General features: G+C 40.3%; 1 protein-coding gene across 1 annotated transcript in view; it reads left to right on the plus strand.

Moving 5' to 3' along the window:
- The window catches only part of DPYD (dihydropyrimidine dehydrogenase), a 2479659-nt gene that overhangs the window by 386361 nt on the left and 2071695 nt on the right, over nt 1-21603 (plus strand). The window contains exon 3 of the mRNA XM_073643235.1: nt 14109-14191. Within this exon, the coding sequence (XP_073499336.1) occupies nt 14109-14191 (83 nt within the window). The remainder of the gene's footprint in view (nt 1-14108; nt 14192-21603) is intronic.

A 21603-nucleotide genomic window follows, 5' to 3' on the forward strand; every position in this document is an offset into this window, starting at 1 on the left:
AGCAAGAAGCAGTCCCTGGGAGCAGCATGGATGCCAAATACCTGAATACAGAGATGTTTCATGTTGCCACTGCAACTCGAAATGCAGAGGAAGATAGGAAGCCTGCACCAGTGAGAGGAAGACAAAGTGCCCAGTCCATGATCTAGGAGAGGCGTGTAACAGTAACTAAAGTGATTTTTTTAAGGATTTTGATGCCCAATTATAGTGTAGCAATATACAATTTTAATTATAGCTGCTAGTCAATTGAAAACATGAGACTATAGAAGGTTCAATATTCATTAACTACTTTGCATGGATATTTTGTATGTCAGACAGAATTTTTATTTAACTTTCCACGAAGAGCAACTTTAAAGTCTCACACGCTAATCTGTACATGATTTCCACATTAAACATACAGTAGATGTGATGAAAGATCCCAAAACAAAAATTTAGGGTTTGTGACACTGGGAGTTTTCTGCCTTCAGATGAAAATCTGTAGCTGTTTCCAAAAGTGGCAAAAACTATTTACAGACTTGTTTCTCAATTACATTACTAACAGAGATGAGCTGATTGATCCTTTTACATCTGGCACTTGCCACTCTGCTTGATGATATAAGTTGGGATGTGCGGACCTACGGAAGTCCAAAGTTCGGTTCGAGAACCAGAAATGCACCCAAACTTGAGTCTTATCCCAAACCCCATAGATATGAATGAGAACCTGAACTCTAGAGCTGGAAAATCTCTCTCCTTTTCCCTCCCCAAAATGTAAAACAGACTTCCAGGAGAGGTCCGTGTTCGGAATTCAGCACTGAACACTAGGTATCGGTATGAAGCTTGGACTTTACAGTTTGGGTTCGCTCATTTCTAGATACAAGTCTTGCATGCAGGTGCTCAGACAAGGGAATTCATGTCATAAAGCTCCCAGTACAGTTTTTGTGATGATATTATTACCAGAAGATGTTTAGAGCTCTGTGATTATTGATTCAGCTGAGTGTTAGCAATTTTTTGTTCTCACTATGGCTCTTATTCAAGTATTTATTGTAGAATTCTGGTGTAAAACACTGGAGTAACATTTCTGGGCAGGTGCACAGAGTCGCATGCCACTGAAAAGATGCCACAAATTCATTAAGTAGCCTGTGCCGCTTAATAAGTTTGATGCATCTTATTCATGCACGCCTCTCATTAAGGCTTGTGTGCAAATGCCATCTTAGTGAATTGGCGCATTTGTGTTCCAATACTTGATGACCCTGCTCAATAATTCTTTATAGCCTAACTCTTCATGGATGAGTTCCTGTGGTTCCTAAACTCTTTCATCTTTCAATAATACCACTCACAGTTGATGGTGGAGTATATAGAAGAAAAGAAAATATAGGACTGTTGGAATGGTGGCCTTCTATCACAGTAGCATGCTCGAATTCAGTGAGCTCTTCAGAATGAGCCATTCTGTCACAAATTTTAGTAAAGGTGGATGGAAAGGCTAAGTGGTGGATTTTATATACATGTGACAATGGGACTAAATGAATACTTGAATTCAAAGATTAAGACATGTGTCCCGATGCTTTTCCATATAGTGTGCTACCTCAATGGTGCTTGTGTCTTTGGTGGAATTCATTGTTTGAATAAGTTGTATGTTTATGTATATAGAATGTTTGTTTTCTAAATTCTCTTTTCTGACCAATTCTTCACCATATCCTTTCATTTGGTTACTGCTACACTTAAAGTGGCAACTAAAATAGTGAAATTCTGTATATCTCATTTATTGCAGTGAATTATGATATGCGCTTGCTTGTATACAGCAGTAGCAGCAGTTTCTTCTGATACTTGAAAGAGATTTAAAATCAGATTGATGTGTCTCAGTCTGCTACAAGCTAGAGGCTTCTTGTAAAACCTGTAGTGTTATGCCATCCCTGTGCAGCAGCAGATCTGCTGCTTTTATTGTTTTAACTGAATTAAAATCCAGTTGTCTAAATTCAACTTCTATATAGCAAAACAATAGCTGGTTCTTCCATTCAAGAGTCTTTCTTTCAATCTATGATGCCTGATTGTACACTTGGATGATATATTCTAGCACATAATAGTACAATGCTAACATATAGCTCAGCAAGTAATGGGATTTGCACGTATATTACATACATATTGCTCTAATTCAAAGTTATGTGATTAGAAATAACATGTGTTGGATACCCAAAGATGTCTAATTTTTGCACTGATGTTGCAAAAGGAGCATATATAAGAAGTGCACTGATACAGTACATTTATGGATAATCAGTAGCACACACATACAGATAGATACTGTAAATTTACATTTGCATACTTTTTATGATGTAGTCAGTGTTGTCCTTATAAAGGTACATAACACCATACTGTACAAATAAATAATCCTGCAATATAGTGGATGAATTATTTGTCTATATAAGGACAGCCAGTGTAGTACTAATGACAGTACTATTAGCAAACCAATATTAGTAGCAACCAGAGATCATAAAGAGAGCCACATAAACAGTGCCTTCTGGTTGCCAATGTATATGATGGCACGAGTAGAGCAACCATATAAGCAATAATACAGATTGAGTTTACCTATTAACAGTGCCACTAAGTAATAGCCAATGCAGCCAAGTGAACATAGCGATATAATCTGTTCTGGTCATAAGCGTTACAATATTAAAACAGTATACTCTAGAAATCTAGGTAGTAATGTTATTGGTGTTAATGTGATGCCGTTTTATTTATTTAACGAGCTCCAGCAATAAATGATATCAAGTGTTGAAAGTGAAATTATCATTAGGGTTATACATATTAAATTAGCTAAGAGCATCGCTAACTAGATTGATCTTCTGTCAGTCTTCGGGGAAATGGCGCATGCACAAATTGATGAGCTGAGATCTCAATCTGTGCATGCGCCACAACAGCACCATTTTCCCAAAGACTGACAGGAGATCAATCCGAGCATGTGCCATTATCAACTTCATTTTATTGAAGCCCACTGAGAGAGCAATCTGTGCAAGCACCGCCCGTGGCTTGGGTGGAAGCAGCTTAGAATTTAAATAAGGAAGATGACACACAGCAGAAGCAGTGAAGGGGCCATGGTAGTGCCGAAGACTCTACCAATAGTCCCACCCGACAGTCCTGTCCCAAGATTAAAACTTCTAATGATGATTTTATAAAAACCAGGCTACAGATTTCTTCACTGAAAGTATGTATTAAATCAGTATAACAGCGCCATTATGGCCATGCCTTTAGCTTAATATGAATAACCCTGATGACAGGTGCTCTTCAATTATATAACTTCTCCCTGTATTAACAAGAAAGTTAACAAAAAAATTGGATTCTGCTAATTCCAAACTTTTGTGATTCATTTTGCGAGAATTCAACAAAATGGTGCCAACTAACCACTATTCTGCTGATTTGTACTGGGCTGGGAGACATTTTGCTGATTTGTAGAGGGATGAGAAAGGGTTAAAAAAAATTAAACCGGCACTCACCTACTCCATTGTGGCCACTATTGCATTGATGGATCTGTGCTGTGCAACTCCATAATTGAGCAGTTCCGGCTGCCACCGATACCAGGAATAATTGATCGACGGGGGTGTCGGGAGTTGCACCCCACCGGTCAGAAATTGATAACCTATCCTAAGGATAGGCCATCATTGTTAAAGTACCGGACCTCCCCTTTAAGCCCTGGGATGTGTAGAGACCAATGAGCATATTTAGGAATATACTATTTGCATCAAATAATTGATGCAGATCGAATTTCCTGGCCAACTTCAGAAAACGGCAGAATTTAAATTTCAGCAAATTCACTCCTCACTATTATATAGGAAATATGCATGCCCTGTAAATATAACAGATTATAAAAAATATGGCTTTATTGACAAGAAGTAAAGCATAAGCATTATTACAACTATTCTATTCTGTATGGAAAAAACTAACATTGGATAGAAAATCATATAAAATTCTCTGAAAGAAGTGCAAAGTCTTTATGCTGCTTTTATGATCACAGGGTTTCTAAGCTTCTATTGAACAACAGAAATTTAAACTTAAAGCAAATGTTCACTTTTGGGAGATTTCATTTATAGAGGTATTAAAAATCCCACTGCTGCATCTTACCAACCGACTCTAAAGAGTGGAATTGCATTGAACTCTACAGATTAGTTGACAAGAGCAGAGTTCAATGGAAAGTGTATGGTAACACAGTGCAGCTCAGTGGGATAGTTTCTCTGTGGGACTTCTATACCATTAAAGAAAACCTCCCAAAGGAAGAACTTAAGAACTTTTTCTTCTAAAGATAAAATGTTTCATATCTGACAAAAGACACAGAATAAAATAAACAAATCAAACAATAGATATAATCTGCAGAAGTTTCGGCTTAACTTGTTTGCTACTTTATTAAATTATCCTTGCTTTTGCATCAATATATACATCTGTATCTTGAAAGAAATTGTTTGTTGAGAAAAGCATTCACAAGCTCTGGTGCTTATTCTACTAGACTTATGTTTTAGGATTTTGGGCTTATTGTGATTCTTAACTTGTATACAAACATCTATTTTTGAGGAATTATGTTTTTGGAGCAAAGACAAGAATTGTAACAGAAGAGGACATTGCTCTTTTGGTCCAACTGTACATGTATTTAAGAAATCTAACCACTGATGCTACAGTACATGTTTCATGGGCTAGTACAGGTTCCACATGCATAAACTTTTCCCAGACTTGGCGCTCACAAACAGTCCATGGTGTTTACCAATGGTTAATATAAGTCCCATTGAGATAATCCAGTAGAAGAAATGATAATCATGGCACTCACCACTGCTTAACTTCATTCCTATATTCTAACTGTAACATTATAACGTGGACAATAAGCCTACTTTTATTTTGCGTTGTGTCAGGCCTAGTCAGGGCCTCCTGTTGCTTTGCTCTGTTGGCCTCACTATAGCTCCTTTTTCCTCCTTGTTGCCTATGAAGTCTTTATGGTTGCTTTGATTTTTTTTTATACTGACATCTAGTGTCAATATTTTTAACTCAGACTCATTCTCCATGGATACAATCTGAACATATACTCTTATAATTGCATCTTAGGCTTTATCATTTAGCTCATGAAATATGACTAAGCAATAATTATTGGTCACCTGTTAATTATGGCCAAAGTCAGTATTTGTTCAATATTTTACATCAGTATGTGTCACATTCCAACTAGATGTTCTCATCCTCTCTCAATGCACTTCAATTGAAAGACGAGCATATCCAGTTGGCATGTGACCGCAAGTTTGAAAATCGCATACTTAAGGTTATGTGATCACCTGCTTGCATCGGCAATACCAGAGGATAATGACAGCGTGCAATGCACACGCTGTCAGAATTCAGATGTCTGCATTCACATAGAGCCTAACAACCCTTTTTATGTACATATTTTCAAGTAAGAGATACTACTGAATTACTTTGGACATTGACATCAGTCATACAGCACACTGGTTATTCTTTAATAATTCTGAAAAATCTTGGAAGCAAGAATGAAAGGTTTAGAGACAGAAATAGCCAGAAACACAAAAAAGTATAATGAGTCACATGCAATCCCAAAGATTCTACTAAGGCACTGAACATTAGGCAATACAACCATAACGAAAATATAGAAGGCAATTCATTAAGATATTCACATGGAAAATCTTGCATAAATATCTTAATGCGTTGCAATATTTTTGCGCAACACTGCAATTGTGCAAAATATTGCGACTTTTGGAATTTAAACACCAATTCCAACCAGCTATGCTAATATGGGTGCAGCATGGGAGGGATGGGTGGTTGTCACATCTGCCCATCAAATTCATTGCGCACATTTCTGGCATCAAAATATGCTAGATATCAAACGCACCTGATTCATTAAGCGGCATATGCCGCTTAATGAATCACATCAGTGTAATCCAGAAAGCATTTCATCAAGACTGGCGTGCTCTATACCAGTCTTAATGAATCGCCCCCCATATTTATATAGCACTAACCACAGTTCTTTATGAATGTGTAAAAATCACAAGTAAGATGCCAAGCAATCAAACAATGAGACAAAAGTATGTAAAAATGTCTAGATCATACCATATTTTTTAGACTATAAGATGCACTTTTTTTTCCCAAAAAATTTGTGGGGAAATGGGCGTGCGTCTTATAGATCGAATGTAGTTTACAGGGGGATGTCGGCGGTGTAGGAGTTGGGCAATACAACGACCCTGGACTTGGGAGCAGGGCATGTTCAGATGTGAAACGTTGCAAGGCTATGCTGCGAACCAAGTCTGGTGTTTGACGCTATGGGGTGATGCTGCGAGTCCCATCCCAGGCTGGTAGAAGGACAGAGGGGGTGTTTGGCAGTGTTTGGCGGTGCAGGGGCTCCGCCAACATTTTGTGAAAGCCTGGATCCCCCTGTACTTACATGTTTTTAATGCGGCGGTCTCCGAGAAAATGGCTGCTGGAGGAGATTCATGCGTAGATTGAGATCTTGGCATTACCCTGCAGCGTCACACCTCCTATATTCCCGCTCCACCACCGCCTTCCCAGTCGGTAAGCTGAACTCAGACTGTAAGATGGACTTTCATTTGACGTTTTCAATTTTTTTCACTTTTTTGCTTCTGAAAATTTGGGGTACGTATTATGGTCCTGTGCGTCTTATGGTCAGAAAAATATGGTACATATCAGTACATTTTTCATTTTACTGCTTTAAATAAGGCAATCAGTGAAGTAGCCCAGAATGCTTAAAATAATAATAATATACTACACTTCCCAAAGATGACCCACCACACCTTCTCTGAGTGGGTCCTTTTTGAGTTTCTACTTTGCCTCTTGCTTTCTGGCTGAATGGACAAGCAACCAACAAATCTAGCACTTTACTGCAATGGTCTCATCACAGAGGTCACACGGAGCAGTATGGAGAACAGAAGAAGAGCTAGACAATGCTGGAAGAGTCGCAAGAGATAGGGCTACAGTCCCATGGATCTTAAATTTCTGAATAATATGTTCAACTGTAGTCACAGGAACATCAAGCTGCTTGGAGATGGTCTTATAGCCTTTACCTTTAACATGCTTGTCTATAATTTTCTTGCTTCCTCTGGTCCATGTTGAGTGTTGTACACATCATGTGACCAAACAGCACAGTGAGTATCTGTAGCCCTATATACAGGCCCACTGACTGATTATAAGATTGTAGACACCTGTCATGGTAATTGGTGGACACAACTTGATTAAACATGTCCCTTTTGTCACATTATTTTCAGGGGTACCATCATTTCTGTCCAGGCCTATTTCATGAGTTAATTTTTTTTAAAATTCTGTGGAAGCAGGGTTGAAAAGCAATGACTGACTTTGATTTGTTCATTTTCAAAGATTTTTAATTTATTATTACTTTTGTCAGATTCTAGTTATTTCTGTGACCATTGTGGGTTTTTCTTTCATTAAATGAGCGTTACCAACAATTTTGACCACGTGTGTATTTCTGAGGGAGGTGAGTGACTTCTACTCACCGGAGTTTGTTGTACAGCAGCAGACACAACCCTGGCAATTGCAAAAATGATCCTCCACGGCCGCAGCTACACCCTCTGAATCTCAATAGGAGAACCGGATTGAGAATTTAGGAAAAAAAGAGACATAAATTGGGCTTCCAAAAGTACTGCCAAGGATGCGAGAAAGAAAAAATAATTTTTTTAAAAATTTAAAATTTATTGAGCTTTGTGTTACAGAGCTGGTCCAGCCTGTTCATCAGGGTCATACAGACTGAATAATACAGATATTATTTAGTCTGTATGAGTCTGATGAAGGGGCTGGACCGGCTCCGTAACATGTAGCTTAATAAATTTTAAAGTTTTTTAAACATTATTTTCTCTTCATTGCATCCTTGGCAGCACTTTTGGAAGCCCAATTTTTGTTTCTTTTTTTCCTAAAAGGTATTTTATTTGTAGCATATTGGGTCATTTTTGTTGACATCCCTTGTATCATTAGTAATATCAGAAATACTGAATCATTGGACTGAGAGCCTAATGTAACATATAATTAAAGGATTAGGACTTCCATTTGAATTTCGGGCGAGTTTTCTAAAATTTTTGGCAGCTTAAATATTGAAATCTATAGTTCTATTTTTACAAGATCCATGATGGAACTGGTAATAGTACATTATTATGATTATTTATTATTATAGCACCATTCATTCCATGGCGCTTTACATGTGAAAGGGATATACATAGCACAATTACAATACATTTTGAACAATACAAGTCGGCGACTGGTACAAGAGGAGCAAGGACCCTGCTCGCGAGGGCTCACAATCTACAGGGGATGGGTGAGGATACAGTAGGTGAGGGCAGAGCTGGTCGTGCAGCGAATGGTGGAGCGAGGGTTTCTGCAGGTTGCAGGCTTGTCGGTAGAGGAGGGTCTTCAGGTTCCTTTTGAAGGTTTCCATGGTAGGAGAGAGTTTGATGTGTTGGGGTAGAGAGTTCCAGAGTAGGGGGGATGCACAGGAGAAATCTTGTATACGATTGTGGGATGAGGAGATAAGAGGGGAGTAGAGATGGAGATCTTGTGAGGATCGGAGGTTGCGTGCGGGTATGTAACGAGAGATTAGGTCACAGATATATGGAGGAGACAGGTTGTGAATGGCTTTGTATGTCATGGTTAGGGTTTTGAACTTGAGTCTCTGGGCAATGGGGAGCCAGTGAAGGGATTGACAGAGAGGAGAGGCTGGGGAATAGCGGGGGGACAGGTGGATTAGTCAGGCAGCAGAGTTCAGGATAGATTGGCGTACATGGAGTATTATTATGATTACTATTGTCTGCTTAGATTTGTCAGAAAATTGGTTTATCACAGCCATCCCGGCTCTGTTACAAAAGGAAATCAAGATGCTAGTGTGAACAGAGTCATATGTTATATGTAAATTTGTTTTTACTTTTTCATTTAAATATTATGTTCATTAACCGCATAATATACGAGTATGTAATACATTGAATATGTCCATAACAAGTGTTCTATTTCCATTGGCAGACTGCAGACTGTAAATGTATGCTCCTGTCCTCGTCCTCATTGATAGCATACTGGATGTGTACTTCAGTTATGCAGATTTGAGATGTGTTGTGTTGTACAGTCAGAAGTGGATGCAATCAGAATATCTAAACACTTGTAGTATCTCTGGAAGGGCCTGAAGTGCTTAAATACTTCACCGCTGCTTGAGTTGCAAATGCTTTAGAAAAAGCTTGCGTTTTGTGCAAGGAAGGACAAAGCGATCCGCAAAATCTATTCCTATCACTGCAGCTGAATTTATTTTCTGTATGGTAAAAGCCACACACAGACGACAGATGTAATCCACCCTAGATTTGTATTTCTTAAAAGAATTTTAGAGAAGTGTAAAATGAGCCAAGGAAAAGCACCTGCTTTGGTTTCTCACAATAGAATTTCTTGAAAGATTAATGTTCAGAGGCCAAGCTGTTAAGGTGATTTCTTGTGTTTAAGATGCATGCAGTACACTGAATCCTTTCCCCCTACTTATCAAAGACATGTCACATCATACCGAAGCTCAAGAGACTATATTTCTCATTTCATAGGCCATGGAACAGCTTTCACAAATTTGGTTGGCAGTTCTTTCCAAAGAATGAGTGATCAAAGAAAGATATTCAAAGCATTTTCTATAAAATATTGTTATATTCATTGCATAATATCTCGCTTCATTGTTACAATGTGTGGCCCTGATCACATTCCTTTAGCTGGGAAATGTGTGATTCTACCGTCTTTTTATCGATTGTATGATTTTTTAAGAATATCCTTCAATGACATTCTTGAAGGGTTTTTTTGGGTGTAGAATCATGTAAAGATGCTATTTTTTGTCACACATACAGTACAGACCAAAAGTTTGGACACACCTTCTCATTTAAAGATTTTTCTGTATTTTCATGACTATGAAAATTGTACATTAACACTGAAGGCATCAAAACTATGAATCAACACATGTGGAATTATATACTTAAAAAAGTGTGAAACAAATGAAAATATGTCTTAAATTCTAGGTTCTTCAAAGTAGCCACCTTTTGCTTTGATGACTGCTTTGCACACTCTTGCCATTCTCTTGATGAGCTTCAAGAGGTAGTCACCGGAAATGGTCTTCCAACAATCTTGAAGGAGTTACCAGAGATGCTTAGCACTTGTTGGCCCTTTTGCCTTCACTCTGCGGTCCAACTCACCCCAAACCATCTTGATTGGGTTCAGGTCTGGTGGCTGTGGAGGCCAGGTCATCTGGCGTAGCACCCCATCACTCTCCTTCTTTGTCAAATAGCCCTTACACAGCCTGGAGGTGTGTTTGGGGTCATTGTCCTGTTGAAAAATAAATGATGGTCCAACTAAATGCAAACTGGATGGAATAGCATGCCGCTGCAAGATGCTGTGGTAGCCATGCTGGTTCAGTATGCCTTCAATTTTGAATAAATCCCCAACAGTGTCCCCAGAAAAACACCCCCACACCATCACACCTCCTTCTCCATGCTTCACGGTGGGAACCAGGCATGTAGAGTCCATCCATTCACCTTTTCTGCTTCGCACAAAGACACGGTGGTTGGAACCAAAGATCTCAAATTTGGACTCATCAGACCAAAGCACAGATATCCACTGGTCTAATGTCCATTCCTTGTGTTCTTTAGCCCAAACAAGTCTCCTCTGCTTGTTGCCTGTCCTTAGCAGTGGTTTCCTAGCAGCTATTATACCATGAAGGCCTGCTGCACAAAGTCTCCTCTTAACAGTTGTTGAAGAGGTGAGTCTGCTGCTAGAACTCCATGTGGCATTGACCTGGTCTCTAATCTGAGCTGCTGTTAACCTGCGATTTCTGAGGATGGTGACTCGGATAAACTTTTCCTCAGAAGCAGAGGTGACTCTTGGTCTTCCTTTCCTGGGGCGGTCCTCATGTGAGCCAGTTTCTTTGTAGCGCTTGATTTTTTTGCAACTACATTTGGGGACACTTTCAAAGTTTTCCCAATTTTTCGCACTGACTGACCTTCATTTCTTAAAGTAATCATGGCCACTCGTTTTTCTTTACTTAGCTGCTTTTTTCTTGCCATAATACAAATTCTAACAGTCTATTCAGTAGGACTATCAGTTGTGTATCCACCTGACTTCTGCACAACACAACTGATGGTCCCAACCCCATTTATAAGGCAAGAAATCCCACTTATTAAACCTGACAGGCCACACCTGTGAAGTGAAAACCATTTCCGGTGACTACCTCTTGAAACTCATCAAGAGAATGCCAAGAGTGCGCAAAGCAGTCATCAAAGCAAAAGGTGGCTACTTTGAAGAACTTAGAATATAAGACATATTTTCAGTTGTTTCACACTTTTTTGTTAAGTATATAATTCCACATGTGTTAATTCATAGTTTTGATGCCTTCAGTGTGAATGTACAATTTTCATAGTCATGAAAATGCAGAAAAATCTTTAAATGAGAAGGTGTGCCCAAACTTTTGGTCTGTACTGTATATATGTATTTTTTTCAGTAACCTTCTAGGAAAAGGTTCTTCTATCCTTAAGCTATTCACCATTTTGAAGTGTTTTTCTGGTTTAATAAGCTTATTTTTAAATGCCATTTTTCAGGGTCAATACCCTAGTTGGGAATTAAAGGGATTGTCTGTGATTTTTACTTTGATGGCCTATCCTCAGGGCTCATGCAGATGACTGAGTGCGATCTGACAAAACATTGAATCCACTCAGATCAATGTTATTCTATGAGGCTGTGCACATGTCCAATTTTTCTATCCAAGAAAAAATCACATGCACGATTTGCATCCGATGTTCAGATCGCACTCATTCATGAAAGTCATTGAGTCCACGGGAAACATTGGACTGTACTTGGATGTTTTCTGAGTGTGGTACAATTTTCATTGTCTGACAGATGGGAGAAAATGGAGACCTTTTTTCCCATCTTCTTGAGAAAATCGTATTAAACTGTGATCAAACTGTGATCAGAGTGTCATCAGTATAATTGGTTTTCTTGGATAAGAGAAAATAAGGCGGTATGACCCTAGCCTTAGGATAGGTCATCAATATATGATTGATGGGGGTGCAACAACCTGCACTCAATAACGATCAACTGTTCCCTGTACAGGCAGTCTTCAGCATAGCTCTGAAAATGATATAGTGGCTGTTGCCAATAACTGCACATCCATACCCTATTTGAATCAATGTAAAAGTCCCGGACAACCCCAAGAGGTCCCCCATTTTCAAACTTGTTCTATTAGCCAGAGAAAATAGTATAATATATATATTAATATAATCAATATATAATGCAATCAAGATTATACATATAATATATATTAATATTGCCTATACTCTTATGACAAAAAAATGGGTTATTGATAGAAAGAAGTCATTTTTAATACAGGCACTAAAAATGTAACTGCAAAAGCTGTGTGTGTTTGCTTCATGAAAATAGGATTCCCCCTCAAAGGATTAGATGCTAACCAGACAAAAACCACACATTTTCATAGTCTGGTTTCAGTTGGCATTTGTAGCTCATTGTAAATTGTCACTTTGTTTTTGAATGACTGAAAAAATGACTGACAAAATGAAAGTGTATCAAAAGTGACAAGCAATATGGCGGCGCTTCCTAATGGGCCATTTTAAACAATAGCTGCCATAATAAAACAACAATTGGAAATTGGAAATAGTAAGAAAAAAAGGAGGATTATCAATCTCTGACTACAACTCTTTTGTCTTTCTAGTATTAGTACATTACCAAATGTACACTTTTGGTGGAAACCTCAATTAGAAATACTTGGATGTACATCAATTCTGTAATTGGAGAATGTTTGTAGCTTGATTACCATTTTTATTTTCACTATTTTAAAATTTTAGAGAAATATTAAGAGAAATGGAGCGAGAAGTGAGGAAACTAAAAATTACATCAAAGTTGGTAAATCTCGGATATTGTTAGCTTTTATTTGACTACTAAAGCGATAAAAAGGAGAAAAGTCTCTGTATAATCTGCAGAAGACTTACAGTTTATGAATTGTAAGATGAAACCTACGCACTTGATTCAAGATCTGACTGGTCTAAGCTCAACTATATACCATCATGTGTTTCACCAGCATGTCGGGAGGATGAATATCCCAGTACTATGACAGCTGGCTAAACATGTTACAAGCTAGGGGAACTAAAATAGGCTTGCTATGGAGGACACCCAAGAAAAAAACAAAATGAGTATATACGCTGTAATAAGTACTGTAAATACAGTACATGTAAATAACATAAGGTACTTAGTAACATTATTAATTATTTTAACAATTGTAATTATTATTTTATTTTTAATTATTTAATTATTAATTAACATTATTATTAAATATTAAGGTAACATTATTTTGATAAAAAAAGCATAAACGCCATTCCACCGCCACAAGGTGTACACAATCGGGACGGTTCTCTCCTGTCTACTATTAAAACCTCACTAACCTCAATGTATCCTGCCCTGCCCTTATCTACATTGAGATCAGCTGATACAAAGTGAGGTTTTGATACTAGAGAGACAAGATAGGACCATCCCGATTGGGTACACCTTGTCGTGGTGGGATAGCTTTAATCCTTTTTTGATAAAAAATAGTGTTAACTTAGCACTCTATGTTATTTATATGTACTATTACTATTCACTTATTTACTTATTACATGGTATATGCTCATTTTGTTTTGTCCTGAGTTGTCAGTGAAATGGCTACAATGTGAACATGCTTCTACACTTTGCATGTATTCCAACAAATGCTCCGGCTCATTTCTTTGGTTTTGCTATGAAGGAGGTTGACCTTGCTGTGGGTGAAGGACAAAAGGGGTGTGGCTTGGAGTGCAACACAAATAACAACCAAATGTCCCGTAATCTGCCGACACCTTAACAAGGGAACAACAAACCCCCGTGTCCAGAGAAGGAACTACAGAATAAAATAATACATGAAAATTTATTTTTCATATTTTAACATCAAATTTTAGTCTTTGGAAAATCCCTTCAAATTTTTTTTGTTGGAAATATATCAACTGTTGTATAGTTTTTTCTCTTCAATTAATTTCAGAAACCGTCAGCAAAGAAGAAGAATTACAACATTTTAAAATGCCATTAATTAATGTTAATACTATGTCTTTTTACAGAAATGTGAGAATCTGGAAAATAATTTTGATGACATCAAACATACTACTCTGAGTGAGAGAGGAGCTCTTCGAGAAGCCATGAGGTAAGATCAGATCGCCATGGTAACAGTCATCCATGTGCTAATGCAAGAAGTCATTCTTCATTATTGGGGGAGCAAATGAGTTCATTGCCACCATTCAGCTATGATCTCCAAAGTATTAATTTGTCACTGGATAGGCTTCCCTCGGAGTTATAATTTGGTTTAAAGCTGCATAAATAATAAGCCTCGCTGCGTACTAAAAACTAAATGTTTAATTGGTGACTTGAAATGCTTTAAGGTTCTTGTGAGTTATATTTATTCTGAACCATGTATGAATAGCAATTCTTGTATTTCTCAAAGAGCATAAATTGTGCAGGCTGAATAATTTAGCTATGTCCAGTGTTTCCTAAAAATAAATTCAATGGGCTTTATGTATAACAACTGCTTTAACAAAAAATGTCAGTGTTGTCCACAGAAACCAATTAGCTGAGATCTGATTGTTTGCTATGTGCACAATCTTTAGTTAGTTTGCATGAGGTCCCCTATTTACATTACATACTACTTATACTAGGAATATGGACCCGATTCAGCATCAACCTTATATTTTCTCCGTCCAATGGAGCCTTAAATCTTACCCTAAAGTAAATCACATTTGGGTCTTAGAGATGAGCGGATTTTTTTAAATTTGCACTCTCTGGGTTTGCTTACTTTTCCCCTTAAATTAGATTTGGTTTAAATGAAATTGCCAAAAATCACAATATTAAAGAGCCGTTAATTGCCCGGAGAAAGGAGAAAGGGAGACTGGCAGAGGTAAAGGGAGAGGGCAAGAATGAGAGATTTAATATTACACTCCTTGTTTGCAGTAAATTGCAGAATATCTTAGATCAATTCACAGTCACAATGATTGACTATACAGGTCCAGCACCTCCCTATAGATAATAGATCACTTGCATCTTTGAATTAGTATTCACAGAATAAGACTACCTTTCATATTTTTGATCTGTTTGTTCTCTGAAATTAGTACACCAAAATCAGGATGGCATGGTGGCTCAGTGGTTAGCACTGCAGCCTTGCAGCTCTGGGGTCCTGGGATCAAATCCCACTAAGGACAACATCTACATCAAGTTTGTATGTTCTTCCCATGTTTGCGTGGGTTTCCTCCAGGTTCTTCTGTTTCCTCCCACACTCCAAAGACATACTGATAGGGAATGTAGATTGTGAGCCCCAATGGGCACAGTTCCGATATTGTCTGAATTGGAAAGAGTTGCGAAATTTGTTGGCGCCATATAAATAAAAAGATTATTATTTATTATTATCCCTAGGTTGAATGAACTGTATGTTGTGAACTCATATTCCTACACTATAAAAGCATAAAATGGCCCTCCTTGACTGGCCCCCATCTTTTATACTGCTCCACTTGTTGGCTGTGTTTTACCATGGTGAGATAGCCTCAGGGCATCATGGTGAAGCCTGAGGAACAATGCCTGAGGCCATTATTCCATTGTCAGAGTTTTCAACCGTGTTTGAAATGGCACCAGACAATTTTTTTGTCTAAATTCATGAATTGAATCTCAGAGTATTCGAAATTGGCGGGGGCTTGTAAATTTCAGGAAATTTGACTTGAAGTCAATCCTCAGTGGATCAATATGCTCATCCAGTCTCTACCTCTTGTCCTAAATTAACCCTATCACAACTATAAACCTATTTTACAAGAAATCTTGTTAGCCCCCATCCAAAAACTGAAAATATTTTTAACTATTGCTTATTTAAAAAAATATTCAGGGACCATAAGCAGATGACCCGACATCTAGGCAAGGGACTAAGGGCATGTCCAGCGCTGCTCCCATGACCTTTCCTGGTTGCATACAATGTGAAAGTTGCTATAATTAAATAGCGTTGCATATAATTTTTGTACAGCAGTTAACCAATGCCTAGCTTTGTATTAACTGCATAATTTCATTCCATCACTCGCTAAGTCTCATAATTTTTCAGTTGACAGAGCTATGTAAAGGCTTGTTTTTGCAGAACATTCATTGATTTGATAGGCACCATTTTAGGGTATTGTACTGTATATGAAACGCCACCATGACATGCCCCCGGAAGAAGCGATCGAGCGAAACGGTGTCCGTCGGGTGTGGGGTGGACACAGCAGGTCCTCAGCGCTCCAGGATCCACTTCATAACGAGGTATTCTCATTCCCTCTTCCAAATAGACTACCCTCACCCCTATAGGGACTAAGCATATTAGCTCCAATACCTTACTTAGAGCCCCTTTTTCTTGTTTCATATAACCTTGATTAAGATTGGATTTACTCCTCTCGTCGCACTTGCGCAAAATTTGGTGAAGTATTTAGATTTTCTTAATATGCCCCCTACTATTTGGGTTAATTACTAGTGTTGAACGAGCATGCTTAACACTGCTCGGTACTCGCGCGAGCATCACGCTACTCGGGATGTTCGGCGAGCACCGAGCATATCCCGTTTACTCGGGCGGGAGCTCGGGTCTCCGCCCTGCATGTTTGGCGCTCTTTACAGAGCCAATGAACATGCAGGGATTGCCAGACAGTCACTGTAATGCTGCAGCCATGTTGTTTGTGGGCATTACAGTGATTGGCTGGCCGCACAGCGTCACCTTGAGTATTTCAAACCAGGCGCCGCCATCTTGGACACAGTCGCTCCGGATCAGACAGTGTAGGGACAGCGCTGCTGATTTAGGGAGAGACATATCCTGCGAAATAGTTAGTGTAGGGTCTGTGAAGGCTGCAAGATCAAACAAACAGTCCTTCTCAGGACTAATATCCATCCCAGATATCAGGCAGGCAGGCAGGCAGGCAGGCTATATAGGAGATGCAGTGGTTATACCAGCAAACGCTGCATTACAGTCCTGTGTGCTCCTGTTGCTGAAATTGCTGGACTTAGCTCCAGGTCTCGGGGGCCAGGAAAAATCCTTTTTTTTTAATCTAAACCCTCTTTTTTTTTCCCTCCTTCACACTGCACAAATAACCGTCTTATTAACCTTTTGGTGTCTCTGCCCCCCCCCCCCAAAAAAAAGTGTGTCTCTGATTTTTCAGACACAAATATATCTGTTGAAAATAGTGTGGTGTTGGTCAGAGAAATAGAAGTGTGGTTTTGCAGTTCCATGGGCCATTTGTATCTAAAAAAAAACTGTTTGAGTGTGTCGCTTACTGTTCAGCCGCAAATATATATATTTTAAAAAGTCTGGTATACACCAGTAAATTATAACTGTGGTTTTGCTGTTCCACGGTAAAAAATCTCTATTATCATGTTTTTGGCATTTCTTGCCGTAAAAAAAAGCATAATAGTGTCTCCTGATTTTTCAGACACAAATATATCTGTTGAAAATAGTCTGGTGTAGGCCAGAGAGACAGAAGTGTGCTTTTGCTGTTCCACGGTAAAAAATCTCTATTATCCTGCTTTTGGCATTTTTTGCCGTAAAAAAAAAAAAATAATAGTGTCTCCCTGATCTTTCAGACACAAATATATCTGTTGAAAATAGTCTGGTGTAGGCCTGAGAAATACAAGTGTGGTTTTGCAGTTCCACGGGTCAAATCTCTGTATTATCCTGCTTTTCGCATTTTTTGCCGTAAAAAATAAATAATAGTGTCTCCTGATTGTTCAGACACAAATATATCTGTTGAAAATAGTCTGGTGTAGGCCCGAGAAATACAAGTGTGGTTTTGCAGTTCCACAGGTCAAATCTCTGTATTATCCTGCTTTTGGCATTTTTTGCTGTAAAAAATAAATAATAGTGTCTCCTGATTGTTCAGACACAAATATATCTGTTGAAAATAGTCAGGTGTAGGCCCGAGAAATACACGTGTGGTTTTGCAGTTCCACGGGTCAAATCTCTGTATTATCCTGCTTTTGGCATTTTTTGCCGTAAAAAATAAATAATAGTGTCTCCTGATTGTTCAGACACAAATACATCTGTTGAAAATAGTCTGGTGTAGGCCCGAGAAATACAAGTGTGGTATTGCAGTTCCACGGTTCAAACCTCTGTTTTATCCACTTTTGGGCCATTTGAATCTAAAAAAAACAGTTTGAGTGTGTCGCTTACTGTTCAGCCGCAAATATATATATTTTAAAAAGTCTGGTATACACCAGTAAATTATAACTGTGGTTTTGCTCTTCCACGGTAAGAAATCTCAATTATTCAGCTTTTGGTATTTTTTCCGTAAAGAAAAACAATAATAGTTTCTCCCTGATTGTTCAGATTGTTTAAAAGAGTCGGGTGTAGGCCAGAGAAATAGAACTGTGGTTTTCCTCTACCACGGTTCTAATCTACTTTTTATTACCCTTTTTCCATTGATAGTGTGAGTGTAAGCTATTTTACTTCCTTTACAATGGGCAAGGCGCGTGGCAAGGGATGAGGAAGTGGACGTTCTGGTGATAGTGCGTGCAGAGGATGGGGCCGTGGCCAAGGTGAAAATGTGCCACAACCAACAGCCACATCTTCTCGCTCCCACTTCTTGACCGAACTACTAGGGAAGCACAGAACATCACCAGTATTGCAAACTGATCAGTGTGAACAGGTTATTAAGTGGATAGCAGATAATACTTCCAGTTACCTGGGCACCACCACCTCCGGCCTGTCTTCCACACGGTCGACTCTTAGTAGCCGTGAGTCTCGACCGCAAACTCCTCCTCACCCTGATGCTCCTTCCTTCCACCATGCCGAGTGTCATCAGACAGCAACTGATCCCACACTTGGACACGCTGAAGAGCTGTTCACTGGTCCATTTCCAGATTTGTGCCCCTCGCCTGCTCCGCTTGAAGTGGTGGAAGAGGAGATCCCATGTAGCGATGCCCAAATATTTGAACAGCCACAGGAAGTAGACGCTGGCAATTTTTCACAAGAGGTGGAAGATGACGAGACACAATTGCCAGGAATTGAGGAGGAGGATCGTGGTGTGCAAGTTGAAGAGGAGGAGGTGGTGGATGATCTGGTAACTGACCCAACATGGCAGGAGGACATGCAGAGTGAGGCCAGCAGCACACAGGGGGAGGGAGGCAGAGTACCTCAACAGGCAGGAAGAAGCAGTGTGGTGGCCGCAGACAGAAGGCGGGCAACCGTTCCCCGTAACACCAACAGGAGGGACATTGCCAGTACAAGCGGTAGGTCTTCCAGAGTCTGGAATTTTTTTAAAGACTCTGCTGATAACCCCAAAAAGGCCATTTGTACTACCTGCCATGCCAGCATCAGCAGGGGTGACAAAACTACCAGCCTGACCACCACCAGCATGATCAGGCACATGGCAGCAAAGCACCCGACTTTGTGGGGCGAAACCCAGGGTCCACGACCAGTGTCAGTGGGTGTCACCACTGCTTCTTCTGCTGTTGTGCATGCAATAGAACCCCCTGTTGTGTGTGAAAGGCAATCCCCTGTCCATACTGCATGAAAAGATGCCCCCTCCTCTCAGTCTTCACTTGTTATGGCAGTTTCTCAAGAAACAGTATCAACGTCCACGTCCAGGTCCCACCGCAGCGTTCAATTGTCCATATCCCAGACCTTTGAACGAAAAAGGAAATTCGCAGCTAATGCCCCACAGGCCACAGTGCTAAATTCGCACATTTCACGACAGCTTGCGTTGGAAATGCTGCCTTTTAGGCTGGTGGAGACAGAATCCTTCCGCAACCTTATGGCGGTGGCCGTCCCTCAGTACTCGGTCCCCAGCCGACACTATTTTGCCCGGTGTGCCATCCCCGCACTACAAAAGCACGTGTCCCAAAATATCTGCCGTGCCCTCAACAACGCAGTTACTGGGAGAGTCTACCTGACTACGGACACATGGGCAAGTGCTTGTGGCCAGGGATGGTACATCTCCCTGACGGCACACTGGGTAAACATAGTGGAAGCCAGGACCCAGTCGGACCTTGGGACGGAACACATCCACCCCACAACGAGGATTGCGGACCCTATGTCACTCAGAGTTGCCCCCACAGTGTACAGCTCCTGTGCATCATCCTCCTCCTCCTCCTCATGTTCAGCCTCCATCTCAGATATCACCACATCAGTTACAAGTTGGAAGCACTGCAGTACTGCCTCCGCCAAGCGGCAACAGGCTGTGCTGAAACTCATAAGCTTAGGTGAGAAACCTCACAGTGCTTGTGAGTTGTGGAGAGCTGTGAAAGAGCAGGGAGATCTGTGGCTGAGACCGCTGAACCTAGATCCAGGCATGGTCGTGTGTGACAATGGTCGTAACCTGGTGGCATCTCTGAGGCGAGGCGAGATCACACACGTACCATGCCTGGCTCATGTGCTTAACCTCGTGGTTTAGCGGTCTCTTAAATCATACCCCGAGTTGCCAGATCTGCTCGTCAAAGTACGCCGTCTGTCAGCTCATTTTCGCAAGTCGGCTACAGCTTCCGCAGCACTTGCTGTGTTGTAGCAGCGTTTGCAGCTTCCATAACACCGACTGGTGTGTGATGTCCCCACTAGTTTTGAGCCACCCCCGTAGTGTTCGAGTTCGGTTCGGTTCGTCGAACACCCGTGTGTTCGCCGAACTGTTCGTCGAACTGTTCGTCGAACACCTTCGAACACCGTTAAAACCAATGGCAGGCAAACAAAAACACATAGAAACACAAAGAAAACACCTTCAAAGGTGTCCAAAAGCTGACAAACTGCTCAGAAGACATAACTAACACATGGAAAAGTGACAAGTACATATAGTCATGCGAAAATAAAAGAGGTGGAGGAGTCAAAGGAGGGGGAGACACAGATATAGGCATGTCATGCCCTTCTAAAATCCAAAAAGTGAGAAGCCGACACGGCCAGTCCGCTCCTGCCCGTGCCACCTCCGTGTCGCCGGGTTTGTGCCAGAGCCGCGGTGAACCCTGATGGCCAGCCCCCCTCTCCCAATACTGGTGCCTGTCCGCTGGTGGGTCGAGCGAGCCCCCCTGTGGTGGAGGCAGCTCTAAGCTTTTTAATTTAAATTGTCTCTCTAATTTGAATGAATACACTTTAAATCCATTTACAAGGATCTATTGGAGGGCAAGTCTCATGCCAGCAGCCGCGGTAATTCCAGCTCCAGTAGCGTCCACTAAAGCTGCTGCAGTTAAAAAGCTTTTATAAGGATCGAGCTCGGCTGTCCACCGCAAGGCATCCTACTGCCAGTCCCAGCCCCTATGCCTTGGGGTGCCTCCTGATGCTCTTCACTAAGTATCCCATGGTCCCGAAGCATTTCCTTTGAAAAAATTAAGTGTCTAAACTACAGGTGGTGCAGCTTGCTTAACAGCCGGGATAATCCGCTGACTAGCAGACACTGCTACTAGGCACAAAGTATTTCCTGGGCTAGATGCAGTTAAAAATTTGTAATTAGATACTCTCGTTGGATGCTGAGAAAGCATTCCATAGAGTCTCCTGGCACGCCATATATTATTCTCTTAAAAAGCTTGGGGTAGGGGTCTAGGGGACCCTTTTATAGCCAAAATCACGGCCCTGTATCGCAATACGTC

Source organism: Phyllobates terribilis, unplaced genomic scaffold (genome assembly GCF_046119375.1).
Source record: "Phyllobates terribilis strain yellow unplaced genomic scaffold, ASM4611937v1 Scaffold_8__6_contigs__length_399053987, whole genome shotgun sequence".
In the NCBI taxonomy this organism is placed as follows: Eukaryota; Metazoa; Chordata; class Amphibia; order Anura; family Dendrobatidae; genus Phyllobates; species Phyllobates terribilis.